This window comes from Neophocaena asiaeorientalis, unplaced genomic scaffold, assembly GCF_003031525.2.
Source record: "Neophocaena asiaeorientalis asiaeorientalis breed wild unplaced genomic scaffold, Neophocaena_asiaeorientalis_V1.1 scaffold1186, whole genome shotgun sequence".
NCBI classification, from domain to species: domain Eukaryota; kingdom Metazoa; phylum Chordata; class Mammalia; order Artiodactyla; family Phocoenidae; genus Neophocaena; species Neophocaena asiaeorientalis.
In genome coordinates, this window is record NW_020173974.1 from 501,474 (window position 1) to 526,969 (window position 25,496).

Here is a 25,496-nt window from a genome sequence, read left to right on the forward strand (position 1 = left end):
GGAAGTCTACGGACTCCCGAAGGCGGGAGCAGCCCTACAGAGAACCGGAACCGACGGAACAGTCCCACACCGGCCGGCCGGGCCGAGCAGGGGACTGAGGGGCGCCGCGGCCACAGCCGGCTCCCTGCGCCAAGGGCCCGCGCGAAGCAGGGCGAGCTGTCCCGCTCTAGGACTGGTGGGGAGCTGGGAGCGCGGAGGGCATCTGGCTTCCGAGCGGGCAGCCGGGCGGGAAGGTGGCTCGCCCCTCGCCCTGCCCCTCGCCCCGCCCCCTGTCACTTCCCCTAGGCGGCGCAGAACCCCGAACCGGCCGCCTCCATGCAAAAGGCAGGGCTGCTGTTGCGTCCCTGTGCGCGGACGTGGAAGTCCGTGCGGATGGCCAGCTCCGCGGTGGCGCGCCGGAACCCGCTTGAGAATAAGGTGGCCCTAGTAACGGCCTCCACTGACGGGTGAGTGCCCGAGCCCGAGTCTCGGAGGCCCCCGCTGTCTGCAAACAGGTACTAACCCCTTGTCCTTGGCCTCCCGTGCCCCATCTTCAGGCGTCACGTGTGGCCAGAGTCGGGCCGGGAAGAAAGGAACTACGTGGTTGGCCTGCAGTCCCCTCGGAATCGCCTCCCCCCCTAACCTTGCAATTGCCGGCCCTCTTGTCACTGCTGCCTCTGGCTCGACTGTGCCACCTGGGTGCTGCCCGCCCCCGTCAATCCCATCTCCCAGGGTTCTGGGCTGCCCGGGTCAACTAGCCCCACCTAGAGTCTGGGAAGACCAGACGCCGGAAATCCAAGACAGTCCAGATTCCAAAAATCCTATCCACTGCCGGCACCGACGGTGGAAATGTTCCAGACACCCCATTTTGGCACCCCACTAGTCTCATAGAACTGCGCCCCTTACCTAGAGGGGACACAAAAGCCGTGTGTCCACATTCTTGTTTAGTTCAGTACATTTTGGCCTCTCTTGCCCAGCCCGTGTCTCACCAACCACTGTTGTCTACCCTGTTTCTCACTCCCACAGAACCCTGCTAGATGCCAGCTCTTCACAAATCTAAAATACAAGTGAATGGGAAATGCTAATGGCTAAATGCAAAATGTGTAACCCTTTCTCCCAGGGGAGTATGTAAAAAATGTACGTTTGTAACCGGAGACCCCCAGTTTCACATGTACCTGAGACCCTCCAGTCACAGAAATAGCTGCTGCTTGTTATACCCCTAGCTCATCTCTCTCTCCTCAGTCCCTACAGGGTATGGGGACTGTGACCCGTGGTGGCACCTGTGGAAGGTGACATCACTTCCTGGGAACCTAGACTGAAGGCCAAAACCATAAGAAAAATAAGTAAACCAGTGCCAAAAATATGCTAAGCATGTCCATGGTAATGGCTGTGTCATTAACCCTATGTAACACATGGGGGTCCTACAGAGAGAAAGCTGGAATTCAAAGCCCAGGCAGTCTGATTCAGGAGCCCACGCTCTCACGCTCTTTTCCTGTACCAACTTAAAAGTCCTTATCTCTCTCTGCCCACAGGATCGGTTTCGCCATCGCCCGGCGTCTGGCCCAGGATGGGGCCCATGTGGTGGTCAGCAGCCGGAAGCAGCAGAACGTGGATCGGGCAGTGGCAACGCTGCACAGGGAGGGGCTGAGTGTGACGGGCACCGTGTGCCATGTGGGGAAGGGCGAAGACCGAGAGCGGCTGGTAGCTACGGTGAGCAGCAAGGATATGGGCGCAGAGCCAGGAGGTAGCAGAAGGGAGCCAGCCTGAGCAGGCTTTCCTGGACAACACGGGTGTAATCCAAGCCAGCACTGTTAACTAAAACACACCAGTGCGATCTGCATACCCACTCCAGTCCACCAGCACATTTTTATTGTGTGCCTTTCTGTCCTGCCTCCAAGAATCATCTCATCTCAGTCAGAGAATCAAAAAACCACGCTACTGTTTCAACCCTGCGCTGTGCCTTGGGGCACCCCCCCAAAAAAAACAGCTGGTCCTGGCTTTCCAATCTAATTGGGCAGATAAAAAGGGTAAATACAATTGCAAAATAGGTATTCCCACTCTGAGCTAATAAACAATCAATCCCTGTTTTTCAGCTTATAAAGTCGAGTCTCCGGGAACCTACAGGAGGCAGCCCATCAGGTTTCAACCACCTACTGTGTGCCATGCACTTTGTTTTGAACCTTTTGCAGGTTCTCTCCAAACAACAACCCAAGCAAGGCCAGGATTAGTCTCCCTGTTTAAAGACTGGTTCAGAAAGCTGGATCAACATCACAAGGTCCCACAGTTAGTAAGAGAAGAGCTGTGAGCCAACCCAGAATTGCCAAGCTACCTACAGACTACCAGGCATTTCCCCATCAGGTCAGGCCTTAGGTGCCCACTTGGACTTTAGCCTCAAAGACAGTGTCTAAGCCAGTGTCAGAGCTGGTGCTTGGCACCAGTCTTCCAGCTGCGCAAGAAAATATGAACATTTTGCAAAGGAGGCTGCTCTTCCCTAGGCTCAGGGCACACCCTTTACTTCTTGGAGTAAAAGGGAGAATCTGCCCAAGAATGGAAAGCAAAGGATATTGTGTAACAGAATGAAAGATGGTGAAATAATTTGGGTAATCTTAGACAAGGAGGACATGAAATGATCGTAGGTCGTGGTGTAGTAGACAGCATAAGGTTATTCCATTTGTCAGGAGTCATTTGGCAAATGCTCAGATGTGCTCTGGAGAGAGCCAACTGGGGGTCCAAGAAAGCCACCTTGCCTGGCATAGGCAGCTGGACAGAGCCTGAGATTGAGACCTTGATCCTCAGGGTGAGGGAGCCACCTGGGATCCTGGGCCAACTAGTGACTAGCTGTATGAAATGTATGTGGCCACTTAGTGTCAAAATCCTGCTGGGAAGGGCTTCCCTGGTGGCGCAGTGGTTGAGAGTCCACCTGCCGATGCAGGGGACACGGGTTCGTGCCCCGGTCTGGGAAGATCCTACGTGCCGCGGAGCGGCTGGGCCCATGAGCCATGGCCGCTGAGCCTGCGCATCCAGAGCCTGTGCTCCGCAACAGGAGAGGCCACGACAGTGAGAGGCCCGTGTACCGCAAAAAAAAAAAAAAAAAATCCTGCTGGGAAAATGACCTCTGGACCCTCACCAGGTCCACTTTACCGCTCTGGCCCAGAAGCGGGGTTTGAACTAGACCTTGAAGAGTGCGTGGGGCTGGGCAGATGGCATAGGGCCGGGATTCCAGATGACCCTGCAAAATGAGCAGACAGCCAAGGAGGGACGGAAGGGGAGAGGGGAGCATTGTGAACCCACAGCAGAGAGAGAGCACAGGCTTGAGAGGGCTGGTAGGAAATGGGCCGGGTGGGAAGGATGGGGGACAGGGGCCTCTGTGGCCTCCCAAAGGAGTTTAGACATTCCTGGAGGAAATAAGAAGCCATGTGAGGTTTTGAGCAAGGTGAAAATGGTTATTAAAGGACAATAATCTGGCACTGGGAGGAAGGATATATTGGAGAAAAGAAGACTCTGAGCCAAGGACATCAGGGAGGAAGCTGATGCTGTCACTTAGGTAAGAGCAGTGGCAGTAGGACCAGAACAGATGTGCCCAAGAGACATTTAGTGGGAACCAACCAAGATTTTTTTTTCCTGGCTGGTGTCAAGACATGGGAAATAGGAGGGATGAATCAAAATTGACTCTCAAGTAGTTTGAATGGCGAATGTCGAGTGGAGAATGATAGGATACTTGTTAGCGGTTTGAGATGCGTCCTGCCTATTGCCAGCCACTACCTGTGATGAGGGAAGCTGCTGCCCTGAGGATGGTTACTCCCCAGTGGCCTCCTAATCTGCACCTCAAAGCTTCTCAAAGATGTCATGAGCCGAAACCAGATTAGCTGCTTTTCCACTTGATTCTACTTTTTAAAAAAAAAAATAGAACTGGGCTTCCCTGGTGGAGCAGTGGTTGGGAATTCACCTGCCAGTGCAGGGGACACGGGTTCAAGCCCTGGTCTGGGAAGATCCCACATGCCGCGTGCAACTAAGCTGGTGCTCCACAACTACTGAGCCTGCACTCTAGAGCCCGCGTGCCACAATTACTGAGCCCGCAGGCCACAATTACTGAGCCCGTACGCCCAGAGGCTGTGCTCTGCAACAAGAGAAGCCACCATCATGAGACACCCGTGCACCACAAGGAAGACGCAACAAAGCCAAAAATAAATAAAAGAAATAAATTTATTAAAAAAATAAAAAATAGACCTGTCAGAACACAGAGTAGCAATCACACAATTTAGAGCAAGCCTTAGAAGACACCTGGGTGGTCATAGTAGCTTTGCCATTAATTCTCCAGTGTTCTCTGTCCGTTCAGGCAAAAGCCAGCCTTCCCTCCTCTCTATGCTGATAGGCCTAGAAAAAGAAGGGGACAGGATACACAGCAGAAGTGGAAAAGCGCTCCAGGCGGTTCTGCAGCAATCCACTATCTCCCCACCCCCAAACACACCCGCACACGGCCCAGCACACATCACTTTCTAACGCATACCGAGTTTTCCTCATCATGAAACTTACACAGAGCCAAGGCAGGTGACTGGGATTTTGTGCCGGGACATCAAACTTTAGAGAGTGCCAAGAGACTATTGATACAGGTTTGCAAAGATTATGTGATTTTAAAATTTGTTCAATTTACATGTTGACAGCCCAGGCATCCCCTCAGCAGTGTGGAAGCAACTGAGCTTCGCACCTAGTTAGCAAGAATAATTAGTTAAAACAGGAGCTAGCAGATTGTTAATAACACACCTCTGTGTGCCAAATCCGGAAGCACAAAGTTGGTGGAGGGCCCATTTAGTGCCGCTTGCCCAAGGCATCAAAATTCCCAATTCTGGGCCAATGCGAAGTCTGGTTGCAGCGTGGCATGATGTTGGCAGATTCTGTTTGGCTACTCGTTACTCCAACACGTGTCTTCACCACATACTTACAATTTATTAAGGAGGTGAGATGTTGCCTCTCTTAGTTTTCCCAGTTTAAATCTCAGTTTCTGCCTTGAATCTTCCATGCCTCCAGGCCAAAAAAATAAAAGCAAGGGGTGGGGGGAAGGGAGAAATAGCTTCATAACCGAGTGTGGAACTGCTTTAAGCCCAGGCCGGCATCCTCTCCATCGTGGCTCTCCTGGGTAGCCAGTTTCATAGTGACCCCAACTCACTTTTGAAGAACTCTTATGAATTAGCTCTGGGTTAGAGTGTAAGTTCTGCCACCACTAACTAGCCTTGTGCCCTGAGCAAATCACTTCACCTTTCCCAGAGACTGAATGAGCAGGCCTCCTCTTCTTAGCTGGCCCTGATATGTCATTACTGAGCTATATGACCTTGAGAAATTAACTTCCCTGGACCTCAGTTTCATCACCTTCACCATGAGGACATTGGGCTAGGTGATCTCAAAGGCCTGAGTGGCAACTTTCTATAGGTCTAATTTTTTTTTTTTTTTGGCTGCGTTCATTCTTCGTGACTGCACGGGCTTTCTCTAGTTGTGGCGAGCGGGGGCTACTCTTCGTCTTGGTGCATGGGCTTCTCATTGCGGTGGCTTCTCCTGTTGTAGAGCACGGGCTCTAGGCACGTGGGCTTCAGTAGTTGTGGCACACGGGCTCAGTAGTTGTGGCTCGTGGGCTCTAGAGCGCAGGCTCAGTAGCTGTGGCGCACGGGCTTAGTTGCTCCGCGGCATATGGGATCCTCCCAGACCAGGGTTCAAACCCATGTTCCCTGCATTGGCAGGCGGATTCTTAACTACTGCGCCACCAGGGAAGTCCCTATAGGTCTATTTAAACTTGTTTCTCTGTTCAGGTACGTGTGGACAGGCTGAGTTTGAGATAATGGTAACTCATTCAAGGAGAACTGGACAGTAAGCACTGGGAGAAATGCGGCTGGGAAGAAAGAGGAAGGGTCTAGAAATGGACTTTGAGGTGAGAGCTGAGGCCATGAGAATAAAGGAGCTCCCAAAGGGAAAGTCTAAAGAAAAAAGGGTCAGTGACAGCCTCAGAAGTGGGGGCAGGAAGAAAAGACTGCCAAAGAAATGAGACGACCTTAAATGTTTTAGCAGCAGAGCTTGGGGTGTTTTGGAGAGAAAATGTTTTAAGGAAAAGAGGTCATTTTGACAACTGTTCCTAAGAAGGAATTCTTTATCGACACTGATAAATGCACTTCCTTTACTGTCCTGCAGCCCTAACTCAGACCTTACTCCTCTCTAGGCTGTGAACCTTCACGGGGGTGTGGACATCCTGGTCTCCAATGCTGCCGTCATGCCTTTCTTTGGAAACTTAATGGATGTCACCGAGGAGGTATGGGACAAGGTGAGACTGGATGAGAGCAGCAGGGGGTGGGCCTCAGAAGACACACACTCAGTCTGCTTTTAGAATGTATTTGTCAAGTGCAGTGTAGATGTGAGGAATCCTTGCAATTTGCCACACGCCTGCAGTGCACCTGGTAAAGGGAGAATGGCAGGGTGGGGGGCTTCCTCTGTCCCTGCCCTTCTCTTTCATTTCTGCTTCTCCCCAGTTGTCTTCATTTGCTCCTTGCTAACCCGTCTTCTGCCTCCCTCCCCCATCTCCCCCACCCCCGACCCCGTGGGCTTATCCAGGCTCTTCTTCCTGGTTTATTTCCAGCAGACAGGGCAGCTAATATGCCAATAACTAGTACGCTCAGACTTACCCGCCACCCCTCCCCTTTTCAGCTGCCAAAAAAGAATGATTTTTCATTAGCTGGAAAACTTTAATAGCTGCTAGTTAAGTGAAATATCAATTCTCGTGACATTATCTAAGTTGCTGCTTTATAACATACAGCCTTTTAAAAAGACCTGCGCTTTTTCCTTTTTAACTCCAATGTCTAGAACATCTGAGATCCAGATGTCTAAATTCAAGAACGAGAATATTAGTTTTCATGTGAATGTGTACAATTACATTATATTTATAATAGATTACACACACCTACATTCTTTAATTATAAAGCCTTAATTAAAAGATTTGTCTTTCTTTACTGAGGTTAATATTCCCACCTGATTTGAAAATGCTAAATTTTTCATGATCTCGCATGGTTTTGCTTTTTACCCTGACGTCATCCCTAATTTCTCAACACTGAAGTTTAAGGATACTAAACTATTCTCGTTTATCAGTGTTTCACAGACATAGAGACCAAAGTGCCAAAACGCTCTTCAGTGAATCAGTTCCTGATTGATATTCTTCAAAGTAGAGAAACATCTTTCATGAGCAGTCTGAACGGAGACCACGTGAAAATCAGTTATAAAACTAGTAATTTTTCTTTTTAGTTGGCTTTTTTTTGAATTTTATTTTATGTATTTTTTTATACAGCAGGTTCTTATTAGTCATCCATTTTATACACATCAGTGTATACATGTCAATCCCCATCTCCCAATTCATCACACCCCCACCCCCCTGCCACTTTCCCCCCTTGACGTCCCTACGTTTGTTCTCTACACCTGTGTCTCTATTTCTGCCCTGCAAACCGGTTTAGTTGGCTTTTTTTTAATATCACAGTATATCAAATCTAAATGCAATGGTTGATCCTTGATTGAACCCTGGACTTTGAAAAACGTAAGGACATTTGGGGGACAACGGGGGAAGTTTTATTACAGACAGTATATTAGGTAAAATCATGATTATCCATGTTAAATTTCTAGGGTGTGATAATGGATGGTGGTGTGGAAGAACATCCTTAGTCTTTGGAAGTAATGCTAAAGTCTTTAGGGCTAGAGCATTAGCATGTCTGCAACTTACCTTCCAAGGGTAAGGAAAAAACTGCATAGGTACATAGATAGGGCAAATGGTACAAAATGTGAACCGTTGGTGAATGTAGGTAAAGGATATCTGGATATTCATTGTCCTTCTATTTCAACTTTTCTGTAAGAGTGAACATTTTCTAAATAAGAAGTTGCATGGGGGGTATGGGAGGGGACTATCCCAGCAGTGCCTGGAACAATGTAAACAAGGGTCATGTATTTGTTTTCAATTACACGTGTGGGGTTTTGATTGTAGACTATGTTCCAGCTCCCCCAGAAGTGCCTCCTCACGATCCCACTTGCCAATACATGTCCAGCCAGACAATCCATCCTGGAGGGCCAAAAGCATCTCACTCCCTAAGCTCAGAAGCCAGAAAAGTGCTGGAACAACCCCAGGTGCCTGAGGTCAGGCCACATTTCCCCTGAGAAACACGGCGCACTCTGGGGCAGGTCCAGGAAGCCGTCCAATTCCAGGCTCTCCCTAGTTGGAAGACACACAGAAAATGCAGCTGAAGTCCAAGGCAGCCCTGAGAGTTCAGCCCCATTCTGGGTCAAATCATACTTAGGAAACAAGCTGAACCGGGCTCCATTCTTCCACACCCGAACCTAATGTGTCATCCTCTAACTGAATAAACCGGGGAAAGCCACCTCTCCCTGGGCCTCGGTTTCTTCACTTGTAAGGCCAAGTAGATCACCCCTAGGATCTCTGCCAGCCCTGACAAACAGATCCTGGGAACCACACTGTCACTCCCCATTGCCCTGCCTTGTGCCGCCCTCTTCCCTCATGCCGTTCCCCCTCTTCTCTCTATTGCAGATTCTGGACATTAATGTGAAGGCCACAGCCCTGATCACAAAGGCAGTGGTGCCAGAGATGGAGAAACGAGGGTACAGAGAGCAAGAGGGAGCCTGCGTTCGATGGGCCCCGTGAAGGCTGAGGGGAGGGTGTCCATGGGAAGAGGGTCATTCTGTTCTTTTTCCAGAGGCGGCTCAGTGGTGATTGTGGCCTCTGTAGGAGCCTACAGACCATTTCCTGTAAGAACCTCCTTTTCCGCTACTTTTATCCCTTCCTCCATCCTATACCTTCTACCCTTCCAGTCACCCTAAGACGTTTGTGTCCCCTTTTGGAATCACATCACCAAGTACCTTCCAACAAAATAGAGGCCTTGCCTCCACAAACGCTAACCTAGGGGAGGTTTAACCACAAGACAGTTTTCTAACTGGGACCCTCCATTACAAGAGATACCCTATTATCTGTTTATAACCCTTTATATCTTATGTTAAGAACCAAGAATGAACTGGAATTGAAGAGAATAACCCATTCTCTCCTTTCCCCAGGGCCTGGGCCCTTACAATGTTGGTAAAACAGCCTTGCTGGGCCTCACCAAGAACCTGGCCGTAGAGCTGGCCCAAAGGAACATTAGGGTGAACTGCCTGGCACCTGGACTCATCAAGACTAGCTTCAGCCGTATGGTGAGGAAGGAGAGTCCTGCATCCCACTGGGACCCTAAAAGGCATCTTCTTAGGTAGAAAAGCCCAGCTCCTTGGTCCTGAGCTCCCAACCACTTCTACCCCCATCTCTGTACTTTTCCATATCCCCACTCCATACCAGCCATGTGTCCAGACCAGACCCCCACATGATCCTTTCCTGAGGTGCACAGTGAGACTGAGGAATTCAGATACCACTCAGGCCATTTCATATCTCCTTAAGTAGGTGAGGCCTGGGGCGACCCAGGAAAATGCCTCACTAGAACTTGAAGAGAATGGAGCAGAAGAGGGAAGAGGGTAGAGACTGGGACCTGGGAAGGTCTAGGAACTGAAGGGGTGCCTCTCCAAGGCCCTTTCAATTGATGTGAGGGCAGGCAGTTTCTCCCCTCGCTGTCCCTCTCAGGAAGAGATTTCCCTTTTTCCTGCAGTTGTGGGATGACCAGGAAAGACTGGAGAGCCTAAAAGCAACCATGCAGATCAAAAGGTAAGGCTGGGGGCTTCCCTGGTGGCACAGTGGTTGAGAATCCGCCTGCCAATGCAGGGGACTCGGGTTCGAGCCCTGGTCCAGGAAGATCCCACATGCTGCGGAGCAACTAAGCCAGTGCGCCACAACTACTGAGCCTGCGCTCTAGAGCCCACAAGCCACAACTACTGAGCCTGCGTGCCACAACTACTGAAGCCCGCGCGCCTAGAGCCTGTGCTCCACAACAAGAGAAGCCACTGCAATGAGAAGCCTGTGCACTGCAACGAAGAGTAGCCCCCGCTCGCTGCAACTAGAGAAAGCCCGTGCACAGCAACGAAGACCCAACACAGCCAAAAATAAATAAATTAAATAAATAAATTTTTAAAAAAAAAAAGGTAAGGCTGTCACAGGGGAGGGCGAGGAGGGATAAAGATGGTCCCTCACAGCCCATGGCTTGCTGACTCTCGGTCCTGCAGACAACACAGGCATGCTCTCCTCTGCTTCAAACACACAGATTTCACAAGTTCTTGAACACAGCATCACTACAGTGGCGTGTGCAAGGAGTCTGCTTCCACTGCAAAAACGAAACACAGAGGCATCCAGGTTTAGCAGAGCAGAGCCCTGGGGGAGGCCCTGACCCCTCTCTCCACCTGGGTGTTTGCCTCCACCTCTGGGCATCCCTAAGGATGAGGGACCAAAACCAAAACCAAAACATGCTTTTGTTAGTTCCCCTTGAATAAAAAGTCATGTGTCCAAAGCTCAGGTTAATGATCCTACAATCCAAATAAAAGGAATGAAGAGCTTTACCAAGTCCCCAAACTCCCCTTGCCTAAGAAAACTAGCCTCTTCCCCAAAGGGTTGGCCGAACTGTTCAGGTACCTTCATCTGGCTCTCTTTCCTCTAAGTTCCCTGCCTCTCTCCAGCTTCTGGCTTCTGGGAACTCTCTTGTCTTTAGCTCCTCCGCCTTGTCTCCTCAAGGACACATACCAGCAATGCCTGCTTGAGGGGGGAGACACCCTCAAGTGCTCCCAAAGCCATTCTGATGTTAGGCATGAGCTGCTGGCCTAGTTCACAACTCATTAATAAGTCAGGGTATTGTCACCCTTGAGCCACAGTGAATGATCCCGCCCCATGCTTCTCAGTCCTGGATGCACATTAGCTGGGGTGCTTGTGAAACCACAGATGCTCAGACCCCACTCCCAGAGATTCTTTTTTAATTGGTCCGAGGTAGAACCTAGGCATCTTTGGCGGGGGTGGGGGTGGGGATAGTTAAGCCTCTCGGACGACTACAGTGTGCAGCTAGGATGGAGAACCACTAATCCAGGTCTTCTAGGTTTGAGGTACCCACTCCACCCACCTCTAGAGCATTCTATAGCAGTTAGGTTAAAGTGTTCCCTAACTATGCAATCACTGATACAAACACTGAGAATTAGCACAGTCTCACAAAATGACTTTAAGGGACAAAAATAGATTCCTGAAAAAGGTGTCTGTGAATTGAAGCTGTACAAATGGAATCATTTTAAACAGATCATTTACTGTCTCACTGACTCCCTGACATTTGAATAGTATGCATACATGTGAAACAAATTCTTTGAAGAGTGAACTAGCTGCTCACAACGTCATCTATGTAACTTTGGATTTTGGTGTCCTGAGTTCTCTAAAAAACAAAGTATCTCTATATCACATGAATATAATGTGCAGCGGTTTTTGCAGAGTACAGTATTAATGTTATACTGAACTATAACAGCTTATATTCATGGTAACCCTATTACTGCCCCTACCCTATGGGCAGTACACAGGTCCTGAAAAATCACCTGATACTTCTTGATTAAGCAAATTTCATTCCCAGGTTGATTTTTACTCCCTTCCTTTTTTCCCCTCCTCCCCAGGATAGGCAAGCCAGAGGACTGTGCGGGCATCGTATCTTTCCTTTGCTCCGAAGACGCCAGCTATATCACTGGGGAGACGGTGGTGGTGGCTGGAGGGATGCCATCCCGCCTCTGAGGACCTGGAGAACATCCACCAGCACAGAGATTGGGCTCCATCTCCTGGGTCCTGTTCCAGCATCCATCTATTGGCCTTTCCCACCTCTGCCTAGCGTACTGCTCACCTTACACCCTAACCCCACCCCCCCATATCAATTCTGTCCTGTGAAAAGCTCCAGCATTCTCTGGGGTCAAGGTGTGGTTAGGAGGATTCTCACTGTTGCTGTGGCCTTGGATAAAGACTTCCCTTGAGAGCACAGGGCAGGCCTGCTGAGAGGGCTTAGTCTATGGCGGCAAAGACTAGTATTTTTTTTCTGGGCATCAGAGGAATTTGAGGGAGATGGGAGAGAAGGAACCTGGAGTGGAAGGAACAGGGTTGGAAATTAACAACTCGCAAATGAGGTCCGAATAAAATACAGATCATCATGGTGCTTTGAATCAATGTGTTCGTTTTTCAGTGTAGGGTGCATAGGTGTGGGAGCCGAGCAGAGAGCATAAATCTGAGTGGACTGGATTCCCCTAAGATCCCCCCAGATACTAAGTCTGGATCCTCCTAACCCTGCTCCCTGTCTCCAGGACCTGAGCGTAATGCTGGGTGTGGAGGTGTTTGCAGAGCTGCCAGCTGGGAGGAAGTGGCACGGGAATTCCCAGGTGCTGCTCTCAGCCTCACACCCGCGGGGATGGTGCCAAGAACACCGCAGGAATCCCCGAGGCTGAGCAAGCGGAAAACGAAGGACGAAGTCCCCCACATTCAGCCATGTCCTCTGCCGGCATCGCCCTCGGCCTAGAGTTTCTTCCTTCGAGGGTTAGCGAGGACGCGCTGGACGGGTCCCGAGCAAGCAGTGTAAAGGGAGGAGCCTTGCAAAGATGACCCGGCGAGGGGTACCCAGGCCTACGAACAAAAGACGTGGGTTCTGCTCACGGTGCCCGAGGAGTGCGTGACACGGAAAGTGGGGACGCTGCCCCCCTTCCGGGAGATGGCCCGGGCGGCAGGCGACACGCACAGGGCGTAGCACGCTAGAGCCGGCGGGAGGGGTGGGCGCGAGCGCTCTCAGGGTCTCACGCGGCTCGGAGGCGCGGCGCGCATGCTCAGTCTGGCACCTCTCCGGGCGGGGCGGGAGACCCGGCGCTCCGAGGCGGGGGGAGTAGCGCTCGCGCAGCCGCCCCTCACAGGAGCGGGCTCCGCGGCTGCTGCAGCGCTCAGCGCCGGGGCCCTGCCGGAGCCGGGTCTAGCATGTGCCGCGTCTCCCCGGCGGTGGCGACGGCGGCTCCTCTGCAGCAACAGCGGCAGCAACGGCCGCCATGGCCAAGTCCAGCGCGGAGCTCACCCGCGAGCTGCAAGGTACGAGGCTGCGGTGGTCTCCGGGACGCCCCGTCCGGGAGCCTCCCAGACCCAGTGCGTTCCTCCCCGCGGTACACCCCGGTGCCTTCCGCCCCTCATGCATCCGGTTCCAAGGCAGCTCCCTGCCCCTGCATCCCAGCTCGGGGCATCGCTGTCCCAGAGCATCCTCCGCTGCCCCCCTCGCCTCACCCCGTCAGGACCTACGTGTCCCAGAGCCGCCCGTCCTGATCTTCAGTGACAGGTGCAGTCCCTTCACGCTCCCTGGGGCCGACTCTCAGCGATTCTGGCCCATCCCTCGGCGAAGCATCCAGTGTCCCCTCCGGAGAATCCCCGTTTCCCCGCCGGGCGGGGCCAGGCCAGCTCTGCCGGGTGATGGGAGCTGCCCCAGGTCCTGACCTCCTCTGGCCTCAACACCCTCCCTCCTCTGGGCCCGGCCCCGGAACTGGCTCGAGAACCCCCCTAGCGCCCCGGCCAGTGGGGCAAAGAAGGGAGTCAGGGAAAAGGGCCTGGACTGGAACTAAAACCAGGAGCAGGGTCTACTGAAGCTTATCTACCACAGCCCGCATCCCAGCCTGCCCCCTTCTCTCTACCCCACACCCACACCTCACGACCTCACCTCACGACCTCACCTCACGACCTCACCTCACGGCCTCTCCTGTTTGCCTGGTTCTCAGACTCAGACCAAACCAAGGCCCGACCCCCGAGCACTGCCAACCCTGACCCCCAGAGGCAGGAGCACAGGCTAGCCCACGCAGAGACCAGGACGCTCAAGGATACTCAGAGGCACGCTGCCCCGTGGCGATTTCCCACAGCTCCACAGGCACACAAACACAATCATGAGATGTGTGTACACACATCTTTACAGAAGCCGCACACGCGCGCACGCACACGCACACACACTGGGATATCTGGATGATTCTGCCAGCAGATGGGTATGGAACTCATTTAAACACTAACTCCTTCCTACCCCGCAGCTCCCACCCACACCAGAGCTGGCTGGCTCTGTGCCCCTTCCACAACTGCAGACACAGCATACTCATTCACACTTATCCATCCCCACCAATGCCACGCACGGGCTCCCTGGCATCTTCTTTACATGCGTAGTAAAAGGTAGACACTCACACCCAGACCACCTAGAATGCAGCCAAAGGGATACCCTCCACACCCCTACACACTGACTCACTCTGTATGTGTTGACAGCTGCTGGAGTGCACGGGTTGGAAAAATCCTTCACACTCTCCCACAGTGTCACTCAGCTACTGTGCCCCGACTCAGGAACGTCAGGAGCCAGAGTTTTCTCCACACCCCACTGCCTTTCTAGTAGAAAGAGAAAAGTCACCCAAGGAGGAAAGGTCTCGGTCCCTGTCCTTCTGTCTCTCTCTGATTCTCTCTCCTCTCCTCTGCCCCTGCCCCTGGAGAGCCTCGGGTTTGCGGGGGCGGCCAGGGTCAGGGGAGCTCTGAGCAGCCCACCACCCACCTGCAGACAGCATCCGGAGGTGCCTGAGCCAAGCGGCTGTGCTCCAACAACATCGTGTCAAGCTGGAGACGAAGCCCAAGAAGTTCGAGGACCGAGTGCTGGTGAGGACCCTGGGCCGAGGGAGGGGAGGGGGGGCCAAGAGCACCTGGGCTGGTGAGGGCAAGGAGCCTGGGGGGACAGGGGAGACAGAGGTGGAGGGAGAGCTGAGAAGACATAGCCTGGGGGCGGGGGGAGGCTGGACGGGGTGGATGTCTAGGAGCCTAGGGTGGGGCATGTGAGACAGGGGGGACTTCCAGAGCAGAGGGTCAGCTGGCAGGGGGTGCACACAGGCTGAGGGGGCTAACAGAGGGCAGGGTGACTAGGGCCCAGGAAGCTGCCGTTTGCTGCTGACGTTCTTTTCCCCTTTCTGAAGGCCCTGACCTCCTGGCGCCTCCACCTTTTCCCCCTTAAAGTCCCAGCCAAGGTGAGTGGGGCCGATGAGCCGGAGAGCACCTGGCGTGCTCCCTTCTGAGCCCGGCAGCCAGGCCCTGACCATGATCTGGGCATCCCCGTGTCCCCTCCCCCCAGGTGGAGAGTTCCTTCAATGTCCTGGAGATCCGCACCTTCAACACGCTCAGTCAGAACCAGGTGAGCCCCAGGGCTCGGGCCCCACTCCTGGGCCAGCGGGAGGAGGGAGCCCGCACCTGAGGCCCTGCTGCTCCCTCTCCCCCAGGTCCTAGTGGAGACAGAGCGTGGCGTGGTGAACATGCGGCTGCCGTCGGCTGAGAGTGTGGACCAGGTGACACGACATGTGAGCTCTGCCCTCTCCAAGGTCTGCCCTGGCCCTGGGTGAGTGGCAGAGAAGCAGTCTCGCAGGGATCAGACAAGGAGACCTCCTTCCTCCCTCCCTCCTTCCCCTGGGCCCCCGAGACATCAAGGCGAAGAGCTCTTGTGTCCCTATTCCTGCTTTTGCTGGGGATCCAGAAGCTATAACAGGGTAAGAATTGAGAGCCTCTTTCCACCCATCTTGGGATGGATTTGTTCATTTTCCAGGAGTCTAATCCGGCGTGGAAATGCAGATACCCCAGAAGGGCCCCGAGACACGTCCCCCAACTCCGAGACTTCCACGTCCACCGCTCACAGCGTCTGCGGTGAGCAGGGGCAGACTTGAGGAAAGTGGGGCCTACACCACCCTGCCCCTTGCTCAGAGTCCTCTGTGTACGGGCCTTTGCCTGCCCTGAGACTCCACGGCTCCCAGACCTCAGAGGTTCATGAACCCAGGACACTGGTGCATAAAGTGACCTTGACCTTTCCTTGAACTCCAAGCCTGTTCCCCACCCCATTACCGCTCAAGGAGCCAGCCCGTCTCCTGCCCCACAGGTGGCTTCTCCGAGACCTACGCCGCCCTGTGCGACTACAATGGGCTGCACTGCCGTGAGGAGGTGCAATGGGTGCGTTGGGCCAGGACCGGCGGGCGGGCAGGTGGGACCCAGAGGGAGGGGGCAGAGGAGGAGGAGGAGGGAAGCAGGTGTGAGCCAGTTCCACCTCTCCAAGGATGTGGACACCATCTATCATGCCGAGGATAACCGGGAGTTCAATCTTTTGGATTTCAGCCACTTGGAGAGCCGGTAAGCAGATGGGGTAGAGACTCAAGCCCCCATTCCAGCCCCAGCCCAGCCCTGGCCCTTCTAGGCTCTCCCTTCTGGTCCCACCCACAGCCTAGGCTCTGTCTCCCAGCCCCCACCCCCCCCTGCCTTCCACCCATCTAGGCTTTCCCCAGCCCAGCCACCCCAGCCCTAGTCTCTTCCTCCCGGCCCTAGCTACCTGCTCACCACCTTCCTGTCGCCCTCAATCTCCCCACAGAGACTTGGCCTTAATGGTGGCAGCCCTGGCCTACAACCAATGGTTCACCAAACTCTACTGCAAGGACCTGCGGCTGGTAGGGTCTAGGAGGGGCAGTGGGGAGGGGAGAGTACTGCCCTCTCTGGCTCCTGGTCACATGACCCCTCTGTCCTCAGGGCTCTGAAGTGCTAGAACAGGTGCTACACACCCTGAGCAAGTCGGGGAGCCTCGAAGAGCTGGTGCTGGACAACGCCGGGCTTAAGACGTGAGGCCAGCCTCCTCCTTGGGCAGTGGTACCCCCTTGATGTAGTCTTAGGGCCCCAGAACCTCAGAGCATGATATGGGCCTCTGAACCATCTCATCCAGCTCCTCACTGTACAGAAGAGGCCCAAAGAGGGCACAGAGCAAGCCAGCCTAAGCCTCCTGACCCCCAGCTCCACAGCCTTCCCCCGTACCTCCATGCCCCGTCCCCTTCTGCCGTCAGCCACCGAGCAGAGTGCGCTGCTCCAGTCCCGAGGAGCCTAAGCTGGGCTTCGTCTCAGCACAACTTCCCAGGTATTCCGGAGTGACGGCAAGCTCCCTGGCAGGCCCCGAGCTGCTCCCCACCTGCGGGGGCCTCCAACCATTGCAGCCCCAGCCAGGCAGGCAGGTGGAGGAGGAGGGGAAGCCCAGGGCCTGGGACAAACACATCCTTCCTCCCCTTCCCTGAAGGGACTTTGTCCAGAAGCTGGCCGGGGTATTTGGGGAGAACGGGAGCTGTGTGCTGCATGCCCTCACTCTGTCCCACAACCCCATCGAGGACAAGGGTGAGCCCCAGCCCTGAATCCTACCCCCCATGACAACGCAGACCCCTATCCCAGCCCAGAGCCCAACCCAGTCTGAACAGGGGCTCTCTGACCTGATGCCAGCCCCTGCCCCAATATGCCATCCTTGACCCCAGGCCCATACCCCACTCAAGCGCCCAGTCTGACTCTGCACCACCTGCCCCCACTGCCCATCTCTCAGTGGACCCCTTTGTCTCTCCACTCCCCAGGTTTCCTCAGCCTGAGCCAGCAGCTCCTCTGCTTCCCCACTGGCCTCACCAAGCTGTGCCTGGCCAAGACTGCCATTTCCCCTCGAGGTACTTGCCCCGCGACCCCTGACCTCTGACCTTCCCCCAGCACTGCCTGGGTGTCGAGTCCCAGAGGTGTACCCATACACTCACACGGCATCCCAGGGATCAAAGAAGGGAAAGGAGCCGCATTTGGAGAGTGGGGAAGAGTTGTATGCAAGGGGAAGAGTTCATGGGGGGGTGGCCAATCCAGCCCAGTGCCCGCTGTGCTCAGGGCTCCAGGCGCTGGGCCAGACCTTCGGGGCCAACCCGGCCTTCGCCAGCTCCCTTCAATACCTGGACCTGAGCAAGAACCCTGGGCTGCTCGCCACAGATGAGGCCAACGTGAGTCCACGAATTTAGCCTCAAGCCCCTGCAGAGGCCCACTCGGGCTTCAGGGCCTGGGGTCTCTGCCCTTTAGCCCTGGGGAGGGGAGGGGTTCTGTCACCCCTTCACCTGCAACCCCTCTGTCCTTCCTTCCCAGGCCCTCTACAGTTTCCTGGCCCAGCCCAATGCCCTGGTGCACCTGGACCTGGCGGGAACTGACTGCGCCATCGACTTGGTGAGGGGCTGGTGACGGGGCAGCCAGCCTGTGGTGATCTGGGGAGGCTGGGGTGGGTCACCCCCTCCTTGAGTATAGAGATGGGCGGAGCTGGCAGGATGGCTTCAGGTTCAGCTGAATTACAAATCAACGCCAAAGCTCACACCTGTGCAGCACTTTATCCATGCGCCGCCAAGGCTGTGTTGGCTGTGCCTAAAAGCCAGCCCGGATCCAGTCCTCAGCCGTGAGCCCCAGCGCAGCGCTGAGTCCACCGGAGGAAAGGACTCCTTCCCTAACTTGAACCAGGCACCTTACGAGCTTGTGGGCGCCCTGGCTTTACACATCCACTGCCTATGAGCCTCTCACCCCCTGGGGGCCAGGCAGGTGGGAGTAGACCCACTTTCCACAGAGGGGAAACTGAGGCTTGAAGAGGCTAAGTAGGCAGGTGCAGCGGGGCCCTCACAGACTGACCGCAGAGGACGAAGCGCCAGGACCTTGGTTGGGGAGGAGGAGGGAGTCCTCGTCGCCCCTCCCGGCAGCCCTCCCAGCCCCGTGAGACGCACCCTGTCTCCACCCCACAGCTTCTGGGCGCCCTGCTCCACGGCTGCTGCTCCCACCTCACCTACCTCAACCTGGCGCGCAACAGCTGCTCCCACAGGTGGGGGCACAGGGGTGCAGGGAGGGGCGGGGCAAGTCGTGGGCACCCCCTCCCTTGCTGACGCCAGGCATCTCTGCAGGAAGGGCCGGGAGGCCCCACCTGCCTTCAAGCAGTTCTTCAGCAGCACCTACACCCTGAGCCACATCAACCTGTCGGCCACGAGGCTGCCCCTGGAGGCCCTCAGGTCGGGTGGGTGCAGGGTTGGGGGGCGTCCGAGGGGGAACCCTGGGAGAAGGGGGTGAGGGGTAAAGGCGGGCCTGCTGACCTTCCTCCCACAGGGCGCTGCTCCAGGGCCTCTCCCTCAACAGTCACCTCAGCGATCTGCACCTGGACCTCAGCAGCTGTGAGGTGAGCCCTCAGTCCGCCACCCGTCACCCCACCGTTCATTTCCCTAAGTCAAGCTCTGGCTCCGTCCTGCCTCCGCGCTACCCCTCAGCGACCCGCCCCCGCCCTGACCTCACCCCCACTTTCCCCTCTCCGTCTGTGGTCTGCGGCCCTCTTTCTAGAGGTCATTTTCAGTCTCCAGGATCTCCTCGCTGACTGCTTTGGGGTGGGAGATACCAGGCTTTCCCACCAGATGGCAGGAGCGAGCTGTCTCCAGAGCAGCGGCCTGGACATTTTTCTGGCTGAAGGGAGGGGAGAGAGCCCCAGGGAAGGGTATAGAGCAGGGGCCTCCAGATTTCACACCCGAGAAGACCTGGTATGACCTTGAATCCTGGCATGACTCCTCTTATCTCTAAGCATTAAGGGTGCCCTGTCTTCCACCCACACCCTGTCCCTGCAGCTCCGCTCAGCTGGAGCCCAGGCTTTGCAGGAGCAGCTGTGGGCTGTCACCTGTGTGGGCAGCCTGGATCTGTCAGACAATGGTGAGTGGGGGCACTTCCCTTCCTGGGGGCCAGGTGCGGACAGGGGCCTAGAGCACGGGGGAGACGCCCTAAGGAGACTCCAGTGAGCTTCGGGCCTCAAGGCCAGGCCTCTCCCATCTACTGGCCAGGGTTCGACTCGGACCTCCTGACACTGGTGCCCGCACTCGGCAAGAACAAGTCCCTCAAGCACCTGTTCCTGGGCAAGAACTTCAACGTCAAGGCCAAGTGAGGGCCCCTGCCTATACCCACAGACCCTCACTCCATCATCCACCTATCCTTGTGGCTCACTGTGTTACCCTTGGCCGCCTCTCCACTGCTCCACTAACATGACCCCAGCCCCCTCCCCTCCTACTCTGAGCCCCGACTCCCCGCAGGACCCTGGAGGAGATCCTCCACAAGCTGGTGCAGCTAATCCAGGAAGAGGACTGTGTGAGTGCCTGGGCCTGGGAGGGGACCTGCAGTGACAGGGGCTGCAGGGACTGGGCCAAACCCCCCACTTGCCCACACAGTCCTTGCAGTCACTGTCAGTGGCAGACTCCCGGCTGAAGCTTCGCACCAGCATCCTCATCAACGCGCTGGGCAGCAACACCTGCCTGGCGAAGGTGGACCTGAGCGGCAACGGCATGGAGGACATCGGGGCCAAGATGCTGTCCAAGGCCCTGCAGATAAACTCCTCCCTCAGGTGGGGCCCACACCTGGACCCTCTCACCTGGAGCCCCAGCCCTCCCCCACGCACATACATGCCCTCCCTGCTGCCTCGCTGCTCTGTACCCCAGCTTCCAGGAGACCCTTAGTCCCAGGACCATCTCTGAGTCAGCCTCATTACCCAGGAAAAGAGGGAAGGCTCCCGAGGGGGATGTGTCCCCTCCCCCTAAGAGAGACCCCGAGGGAGGGGTAATACGCTAATGCTCACCCTTTCCCCAGAACTATCCTATGGGATCGGAACAATACATCTGCCCTAGGCTTTCTGGACATTGCAAGGGCCCTGGAGAGGTGAGTAGACCAGGGCCCTGCCCTGATCCTAGCCCCCAGCTTCCCTGTACCTGGACCAGGCCTGAACTACACCAGCCCCACCCCAGTGCACCTGACCTACTTGCATAGAAATGTTAGGAAGGACCACAGAAGAGGGAAATGGTCAGCAAGAGGTGGGGTCTGGGGAGCAGGAGGTTCTATCCCACCCAGCTGAGCCACTCTGTCCCACAGCAACCATACGCTGCGCTTCATGTCCTTCCCCGTGAGCGACATCTCTCAAGCCTACCGCAGCGCCCCTGAGCGTACCGAGGACGTCTGGCAGAAGGTGGCGGCCTGAGCAGGGTGGAACCCGAGGGGCAGGGGCCAGCCCACATCCCCTGGCCCTCACCCCACCCACCCATCATCATCTCCAGATCCAGTGGTACTTGGTGAGGAACAACCATTCTCAGACGTGCCCGCAGGAACAGGCTTTCAGGCTGCAGCAGGGCCTGGTGACCAGCAGCGCCGAGCAAGTAAACGTTTCCCTCCGAGACACAGGGGGCACACGTGGGGCCCGCAGGGCACAGGGCTGATGTGATGGAGCACAGGTCGGGGCGGGAGGGGTCATGAGAGAGGCATCGTGTGGAGCCCATAAGTGGATTGAGCATGTGGGAGAGCAAAAAGACAAAAGACAGGACGTGCAGAATGTGGGCCCCAAACATGAGAGGACATGTGTGCAAACAGCGGGGGTCCCGGACGAGGGGTCCCAGGACTGCGGGAGCTCCACTGAGTGTTCGAGAGGGCATCCCAAGAAGAAGAGGGAACAGGCCATCGGGAGACATCACCCTTACCCCTGTCAGTGCCAGCACCAGTAACACTGCCCAAGGGGGCCCAGAAATGGGGCGCCTGGGGGCCCGCCCAGGAAGGTGAAGATGCAGGAGTCCCCCTAACACTCCTGCCACCTGTGATACAGATGCTGCAGCGGCTGTGCGGACGGGTGCAAGAGGAGGTTCGGGCGCTGAGGCTGTGCCCCCTGGAGCCCGTGCAGGATGAGCTGCTCTATGCTCGGGACCTCATCAGGGATGCCAAGAACTCCCGGGCGGTGAGCCCTCCGCAGCCCCACCCTCCCCTGACAGTCTAGAGAGCCCAAGAAGGCCAGCGTGCCACCCCAGGAGTGTCCAGGCCCAGGAGCGCCCGTGGACAGCACTGCCTATCCCCCCAAGTTTTCATGGCCTCCTAGGCCAGGGACCCAGCGAGGCCAGATTCTGACCTTCTGATCAGAGCCCCTTTCTTCCCCAGCTGTTTCCCAGCCTCTATGAGCTGGGCCACGTGCTGGCCAACGACGGACCCGTGAGGCAGAGGCTGGAGTCAGTAGCCAGTGAGGTGTCCAAGGCTGTGGACAAGGAGCTGCAGGCAAGTCCTGGGGAGGGAGCCCGGTGCTGACCAAGGCCCTAAGCCGAGGGCCGAGGCCAGCACGGGAAAATTACCATGGGCAAGAAGGAGTTGCAGAGCTGAGAGCACCTACACTCCCACTGTGCCAAGGCATTGCTAGAGAACCGGCCTCAGATATCTGCTGCTCGTTTCAGCCTTAGCCCCTGAACCCTGAGCTCTCCCTCTGGACCCTGATCCTTGGACTGACTCTCCCCTGTCCATGTGTCCATGTGGTAGGATGAAAAGGACACTGACCAGGATGTGGGCAAGCCTGAGTGTCCGAGGCTCTGCCCTGTGACCTTGGCCGGCCCCTCAGTCTCCCCACGGGGGGCTGGAATAGACAGGCTGGAGTCTCTTCCACTGTGGTGCCAGCCCTGACCCTGCCCTCCTTGGGGCTCTGGCCTCCTTTCCCCACGTACTAGGTGATCCTGGAGTCCATGGTCAGCCTAACGCAAGAGTTATGCCCCGTGGCCATGCGGGTGGCTGAAGGGCACAAGATGCTGAGCAACGTGGCTGAGCGCGTCACCGTGCCCCGGAACTTCATCCGAGGGGCGCTGCTGGAGCAGGCGGGGCAGGACATTCAGAACAAGCTGGAGTGAGAGGCGGGGGGTGGGACTGGAGGGGGGGCTGGACTTGGCCTGGAGCACAGAGGGACTTGGGGGGGGCCCCAGCCATCAGCCATGAATAATGAATGACACAATCTACATTACAAGGGATGAATCTTTAACCAACTGCCACCTTGCTATTTAGGGTCTGACTCATCTTTGCCCTAGCAGTCTAAATGCTGAGCTGGGGTCTAGGAGTCCGGACAGTGCACACACGTGTACACGTACACACAGCCGCGCACATACCCCCAGGAACTGACCTCTAGAAACAGAGCACAGCCTCCTCGGAGGTGTGGACAAAGAATAGGGGTGCGTGGACTGCGCTGCCCATCCCCCCAAGTTTTCATGGCCCCTAGAGCTCTCTCTCATTCCAGTCTGGGTGCCACCTCTCACTAAAATGAAGGAAAATTATTACACAAACCCGTGAAATGGCCAAGCTCAAGAAGTGCTGGTTCCTGCTCTTACAGCAGAGACGGGCAGAATTCACTCAACACCTCAGTTTACCTTGCTCTGTTCCACTGGAGCTCCAGGGGCCGGACCCAGAGCCCCTCTGCCCCTCCTTCCCCTCAGTTCGCCTTCGTCCACCCTCCGCCTCCACACACGCCTAGGCTGGAAGGGCTGTGGGTGGAGCTGGGTGGTGGATCCCAGGTGCCTCATACAGCAGCTGTGTTCTCCGTGGGCAGCCAGGGCGGCTGGCCCGCTCCCTCAGGCGTCTGGGGAAGGCTGGGGCAGAGGCTCAGGGGCAGGGAAGGAGGAGCTGAGCCACCCCCCTGTGCCCACAGTGAAGTGAAGCTCTCGGTTGTCACCTACTTGACCAACTCCATAGTGGACGAGATCCTGCAGGAGCTGTACCACTCCCACAAGAGCCTGGTAAGACTTCTGAGCCTCAGCCAGGCCCAGACATGTCCTCCACCCCGCATCACCCGCATCTCCCCCCACCAGCCCTCCCTGTCAAGGTCCTGGGCGGTGGGCGGCCTCCTTGGGATCCTGTTCACACCTGTCCTTCCCTAGGCCCGACACCTGGCCCAGCTAAAGACACTGTCAGATCCGCCAGGGGGACCGTGCCAAGGACAGGATCTGTCCTCCCGGGGCCGAGGCCGGAACCATGACCGTGACGAGACCACAGATGATGAACTTGGGACCAACATCGTGAGCACCCCCACTCCCCTCCTTAACCTTGGTCCTGCCCCTGCCCCTGCAAAACACTGTCCCCTTCTACTTCCCTGGACTCCACTCTCTGCCCCTCACCGGGTCTCATCCCCTTGCCCCGATCCCGCCCAGCCTCTTCCCTTGTCCCATTGCCTCAGCCGCCTAAGGACAGGGAAGCGGGATGGACTCTAAAGAGAAGGCTTTATGAGGAATGGGAGGCTCCAGGCGAGGCTCCTGGGGTTTGCCACCTGGCCCCACCGTATGCCTCCGTCTCTGCAGGACACCATGGCCATCAAAAAGCAGAAACGCTGCCGCAAGATCCGGCCGGTGTCTGCCTTCATTAGTGAGTCTTCCAGCCTCCGCACTGATGGCCCTGATTCCCTTTCTTTTATCTCTGCCTCTCCAGCCTGCTTTCTCCCTGTCTCTCCTGCTAGTCCCTCTAACTCTGCTGTCCCCACAGGTGGGAGCCCTCAGGACGTGGAAAGCCAGCTGGGGAGCCTGGGGATCCCCCCTGGCTGGTTCTCAGGACTCGGGAGCAGCCAGTCCACAGCTAGTGGCTCTTGGGAAGGTCTATCTGAGCTGCCCACTCATGGCTACAAACTAAGGCATCAAACACAAGGGAGGCCCCGGCCCCCCAGGACCACCCCTCCAGGACCTGGTCGGCCCAGCGTGAGTCCCTAAAGCCTCACAGGAGGACCAACTTCACTTAGCAGTGCCAGAGCCAGAGATTCTAGCTCTAGGACACCAATGCCAGAGGTACTAGCCTTGGGGGATTGGGCAGGGGCCCAGGCAGGCCATGGAACAGAAAAAGAGGAGTTATCCGGATTGGATGGAGCTAGACCTTGTCACAGATAGGAAATCTCTGTCTGCTAGACAGTGGCAGTTCTCCTTTTGGTGAGAGAGAGTCAAGAGTCACCAAGTTTAAGAAATGCCCAGGTATCCTGAGGTCTAAGTTTCCATGGGGCCAAGAAGAGGCAAGTCCAAGTCCAAAGGGGAAGGCCTTGAGTAGATGGGAGGAGGGCTTCCTCACCCAGATGGTATATCCTACAGGACTTTCCTCCCAGCAGGCGCCAGTACCTGGGACCCGTCAGGAGAACGGGACAGCCACCCGCCTGGATGAGGGGCTGGAGGACTTCTTCAGCCGAAGGGTTATGGATGAAAGCTCCAGGTGTGGTGCCCCAGCACACCTCCAATTTCAGCAGGCCTCGAGGCCCTGGAGGGCTCCCGTGTCCATCCATCTCCCAGAGAGCCCTCTCCACAGCCAGTCTCTCTGGGAGATGCCCCCACATTCTCTTTCCTCCACACCAAGCCCTTAGTTCCCATGTTCTCTGAATCCCCTCATGACAGCAGAAAAGAATGGGGCCAGAGTGAACCACCACAGCGGGGTTGGGGTTGGGGAGATAGCAGGCCCTGGAATGGGGTGACGGTTAGTGGTACCAGGCCTGGAGGGTGTGTTCTGTCACTGTCCTGCACAGACTCCCCGGCATCTCTCCAGAAGGAACTGGGTCACTTGGAGAGGCTGAGAGGAGATGGGGGGATGGGTGCCTGGGAGGGAAGAGGCTGCTGGAGGGTTGTGACAGGGAAGGTGAGGACACCATCCCCTGAGAATAGGTGGAAAGGGTTATGGAACGGCAGGAAAGACTAGATGAGACAGGATAGCTGGAGGTTCCGGAGAGCCAGGACTGGCCTAACGCCAGCACCACCCTGGGCCCTGAACGACCTTGGCATCTGACCTAGGTATCTCCCCACGACTTTGTCACTAACTCACCCCGACCCTGCCCAGCTACCCCCGGACTCTGAGGACCCTGCGGCCAGGCCTCTCGGAGCCACCACTCCCTCCACTCCAGAAGAAGAGGCGCCGAGGCTTGTTTCACTTTCGCCGGCCCCGGAGCTTCAAGGGGGACAGG

General features: G+C 56.1%; 2 protein-coding genes across 3 annotated transcripts in view; both read left to right on the plus strand.

Annotated features, from left to right (window-relative positions):
- The first annotated feature begins 296 nt into the window (after nucleotides 1–296).
- Nucleotides 297–12,096, plus strand: LOC112405038 (dehydrogenase/reductase SDR family member 4-like). Of its 2 annotated transcripts, none has more exons than XM_024753284.1 (8): nucleotides 297–446; nucleotides 1,512–1,689; nucleotides 6,182–6,283; nucleotides 8,540–8,610; nucleotides 8,706–8,757; nucleotides 9,061–9,195; nucleotides 9,639–9,694; nucleotides 11,563–12,096. In XM_024753284.1, exons 1-8 carry the CDS (start codon nucleotides 316–318, stop codon nucleotides 11,675–11,677), a joined length of 840 nt encoding a protein of 279 aa, XP_024609052.1. In that variant the 5' UTR covers nucleotides 297–315; the 3' UTR covers nucleotides 11,678–12,096. The 2 variants fall into 2 exon arrangements, with proteins under 2 accessions (XP_024609052.1, XP_024609053.1); XM_024753285.1 differs by having other exon boundaries at nucleotides 6,182–6,271.
- Nucleotides 12,097–12,823: 727 nt separating this feature from the next.
- Nucleotides 12,824–25,496, plus strand: part of CARMIL3 (capping protein regulator and myosin 1 linker 3) — a 17,074-nt gene continuing 4,401 nt past the window's right edge. Inside the window, exons 1-33 of the mRNA XM_024753260.1 lie at nucleotides 12,824–13,000; nucleotides 14,484–14,578; nucleotides 14,890–14,940; nucleotides 15,045–15,104; nucleotides 15,190–15,305; nucleotides 15,510–15,607; nucleotides 15,837–15,907; nucleotides 16,011–16,084; nucleotides 16,320–16,395; nucleotides 16,475–16,563; nucleotides 17,010–17,104; nucleotides 17,332–17,418; nucleotides 17,624–17,733; nucleotides 17,873–17,950; nucleotides 18,511–18,587; nucleotides 18,667–18,771; nucleotides 18,866–18,935; nucleotides 19,372–19,453; nucleotides 19,582–19,678; nucleotides 19,828–19,882; nucleotides 19,963–20,135; nucleotides 20,378–20,446; nucleotides 20,657–20,750; nucleotides 20,839–20,937; nucleotides 21,378–21,506; nucleotides 21,704–21,817; nucleotides 22,258–22,430; nucleotides 23,223–23,310; nucleotides 23,452–23,589; nucleotides 23,869–23,932; nucleotides 24,050–24,258; nucleotides 24,657–24,757; nucleotides 25,373–25,496. The exon at nucleotides 25,373–25,496 is cut by the window's right edge and continues 201 nt beyond it. Of these exons, the coding sequence (XP_024609028.1) occupies nucleotides 12,961–13,000; nucleotides 14,484–14,578; nucleotides 14,890–14,940; nucleotides 15,045–15,104; nucleotides 15,190–15,305; nucleotides 15,510–15,607; nucleotides 15,837–15,907; nucleotides 16,011–16,084; nucleotides 16,320–16,395; nucleotides 16,475–16,563; nucleotides 17,010–17,104; nucleotides 17,332–17,418; nucleotides 17,624–17,733; nucleotides 17,873–17,950; nucleotides 18,511–18,587; nucleotides 18,667–18,771; nucleotides 18,866–18,935; nucleotides 19,372–19,453; nucleotides 19,582–19,678; nucleotides 19,828–19,882; nucleotides 19,963–20,135; nucleotides 20,378–20,446; nucleotides 20,657–20,750; nucleotides 20,839–20,937; nucleotides 21,378–21,506; nucleotides 21,704–21,817; nucleotides 22,258–22,430; nucleotides 23,223–23,310; nucleotides 23,452–23,589; nucleotides 23,869–23,932; nucleotides 24,050–24,258; nucleotides 24,657–24,757; nucleotides 25,373–25,496 (3,201 nt within the window). The 5' untranslated portion in view covers nucleotides 12,824–12,960. The remainder of the gene's footprint in view (nucleotides 13,001–14,483; nucleotides 14,579–14,889; nucleotides 14,941–15,044; nucleotides 15,105–15,189; nucleotides 15,306–15,509; nucleotides 15,608–15,836; nucleotides 15,908–16,010; nucleotides 16,085–16,319; nucleotides 16,396–16,474; nucleotides 16,564–17,009; nucleotides 17,105–17,331; nucleotides 17,419–17,623; nucleotides 17,734–17,872; nucleotides 17,951–18,510; nucleotides 18,588–18,666; nucleotides 18,772–18,865; nucleotides 18,936–19,371; nucleotides 19,454–19,581; nucleotides 19,679–19,827; nucleotides 19,883–19,962; nucleotides 20,136–20,377; nucleotides 20,447–20,656; nucleotides 20,751–20,838; nucleotides 20,938–21,377; nucleotides 21,507–21,703; nucleotides 21,818–22,257; nucleotides 22,431–23,222; nucleotides 23,311–23,451; nucleotides 23,590–23,868; nucleotides 23,933–24,049; nucleotides 24,259–24,656; nucleotides 24,758–25,372) is intronic.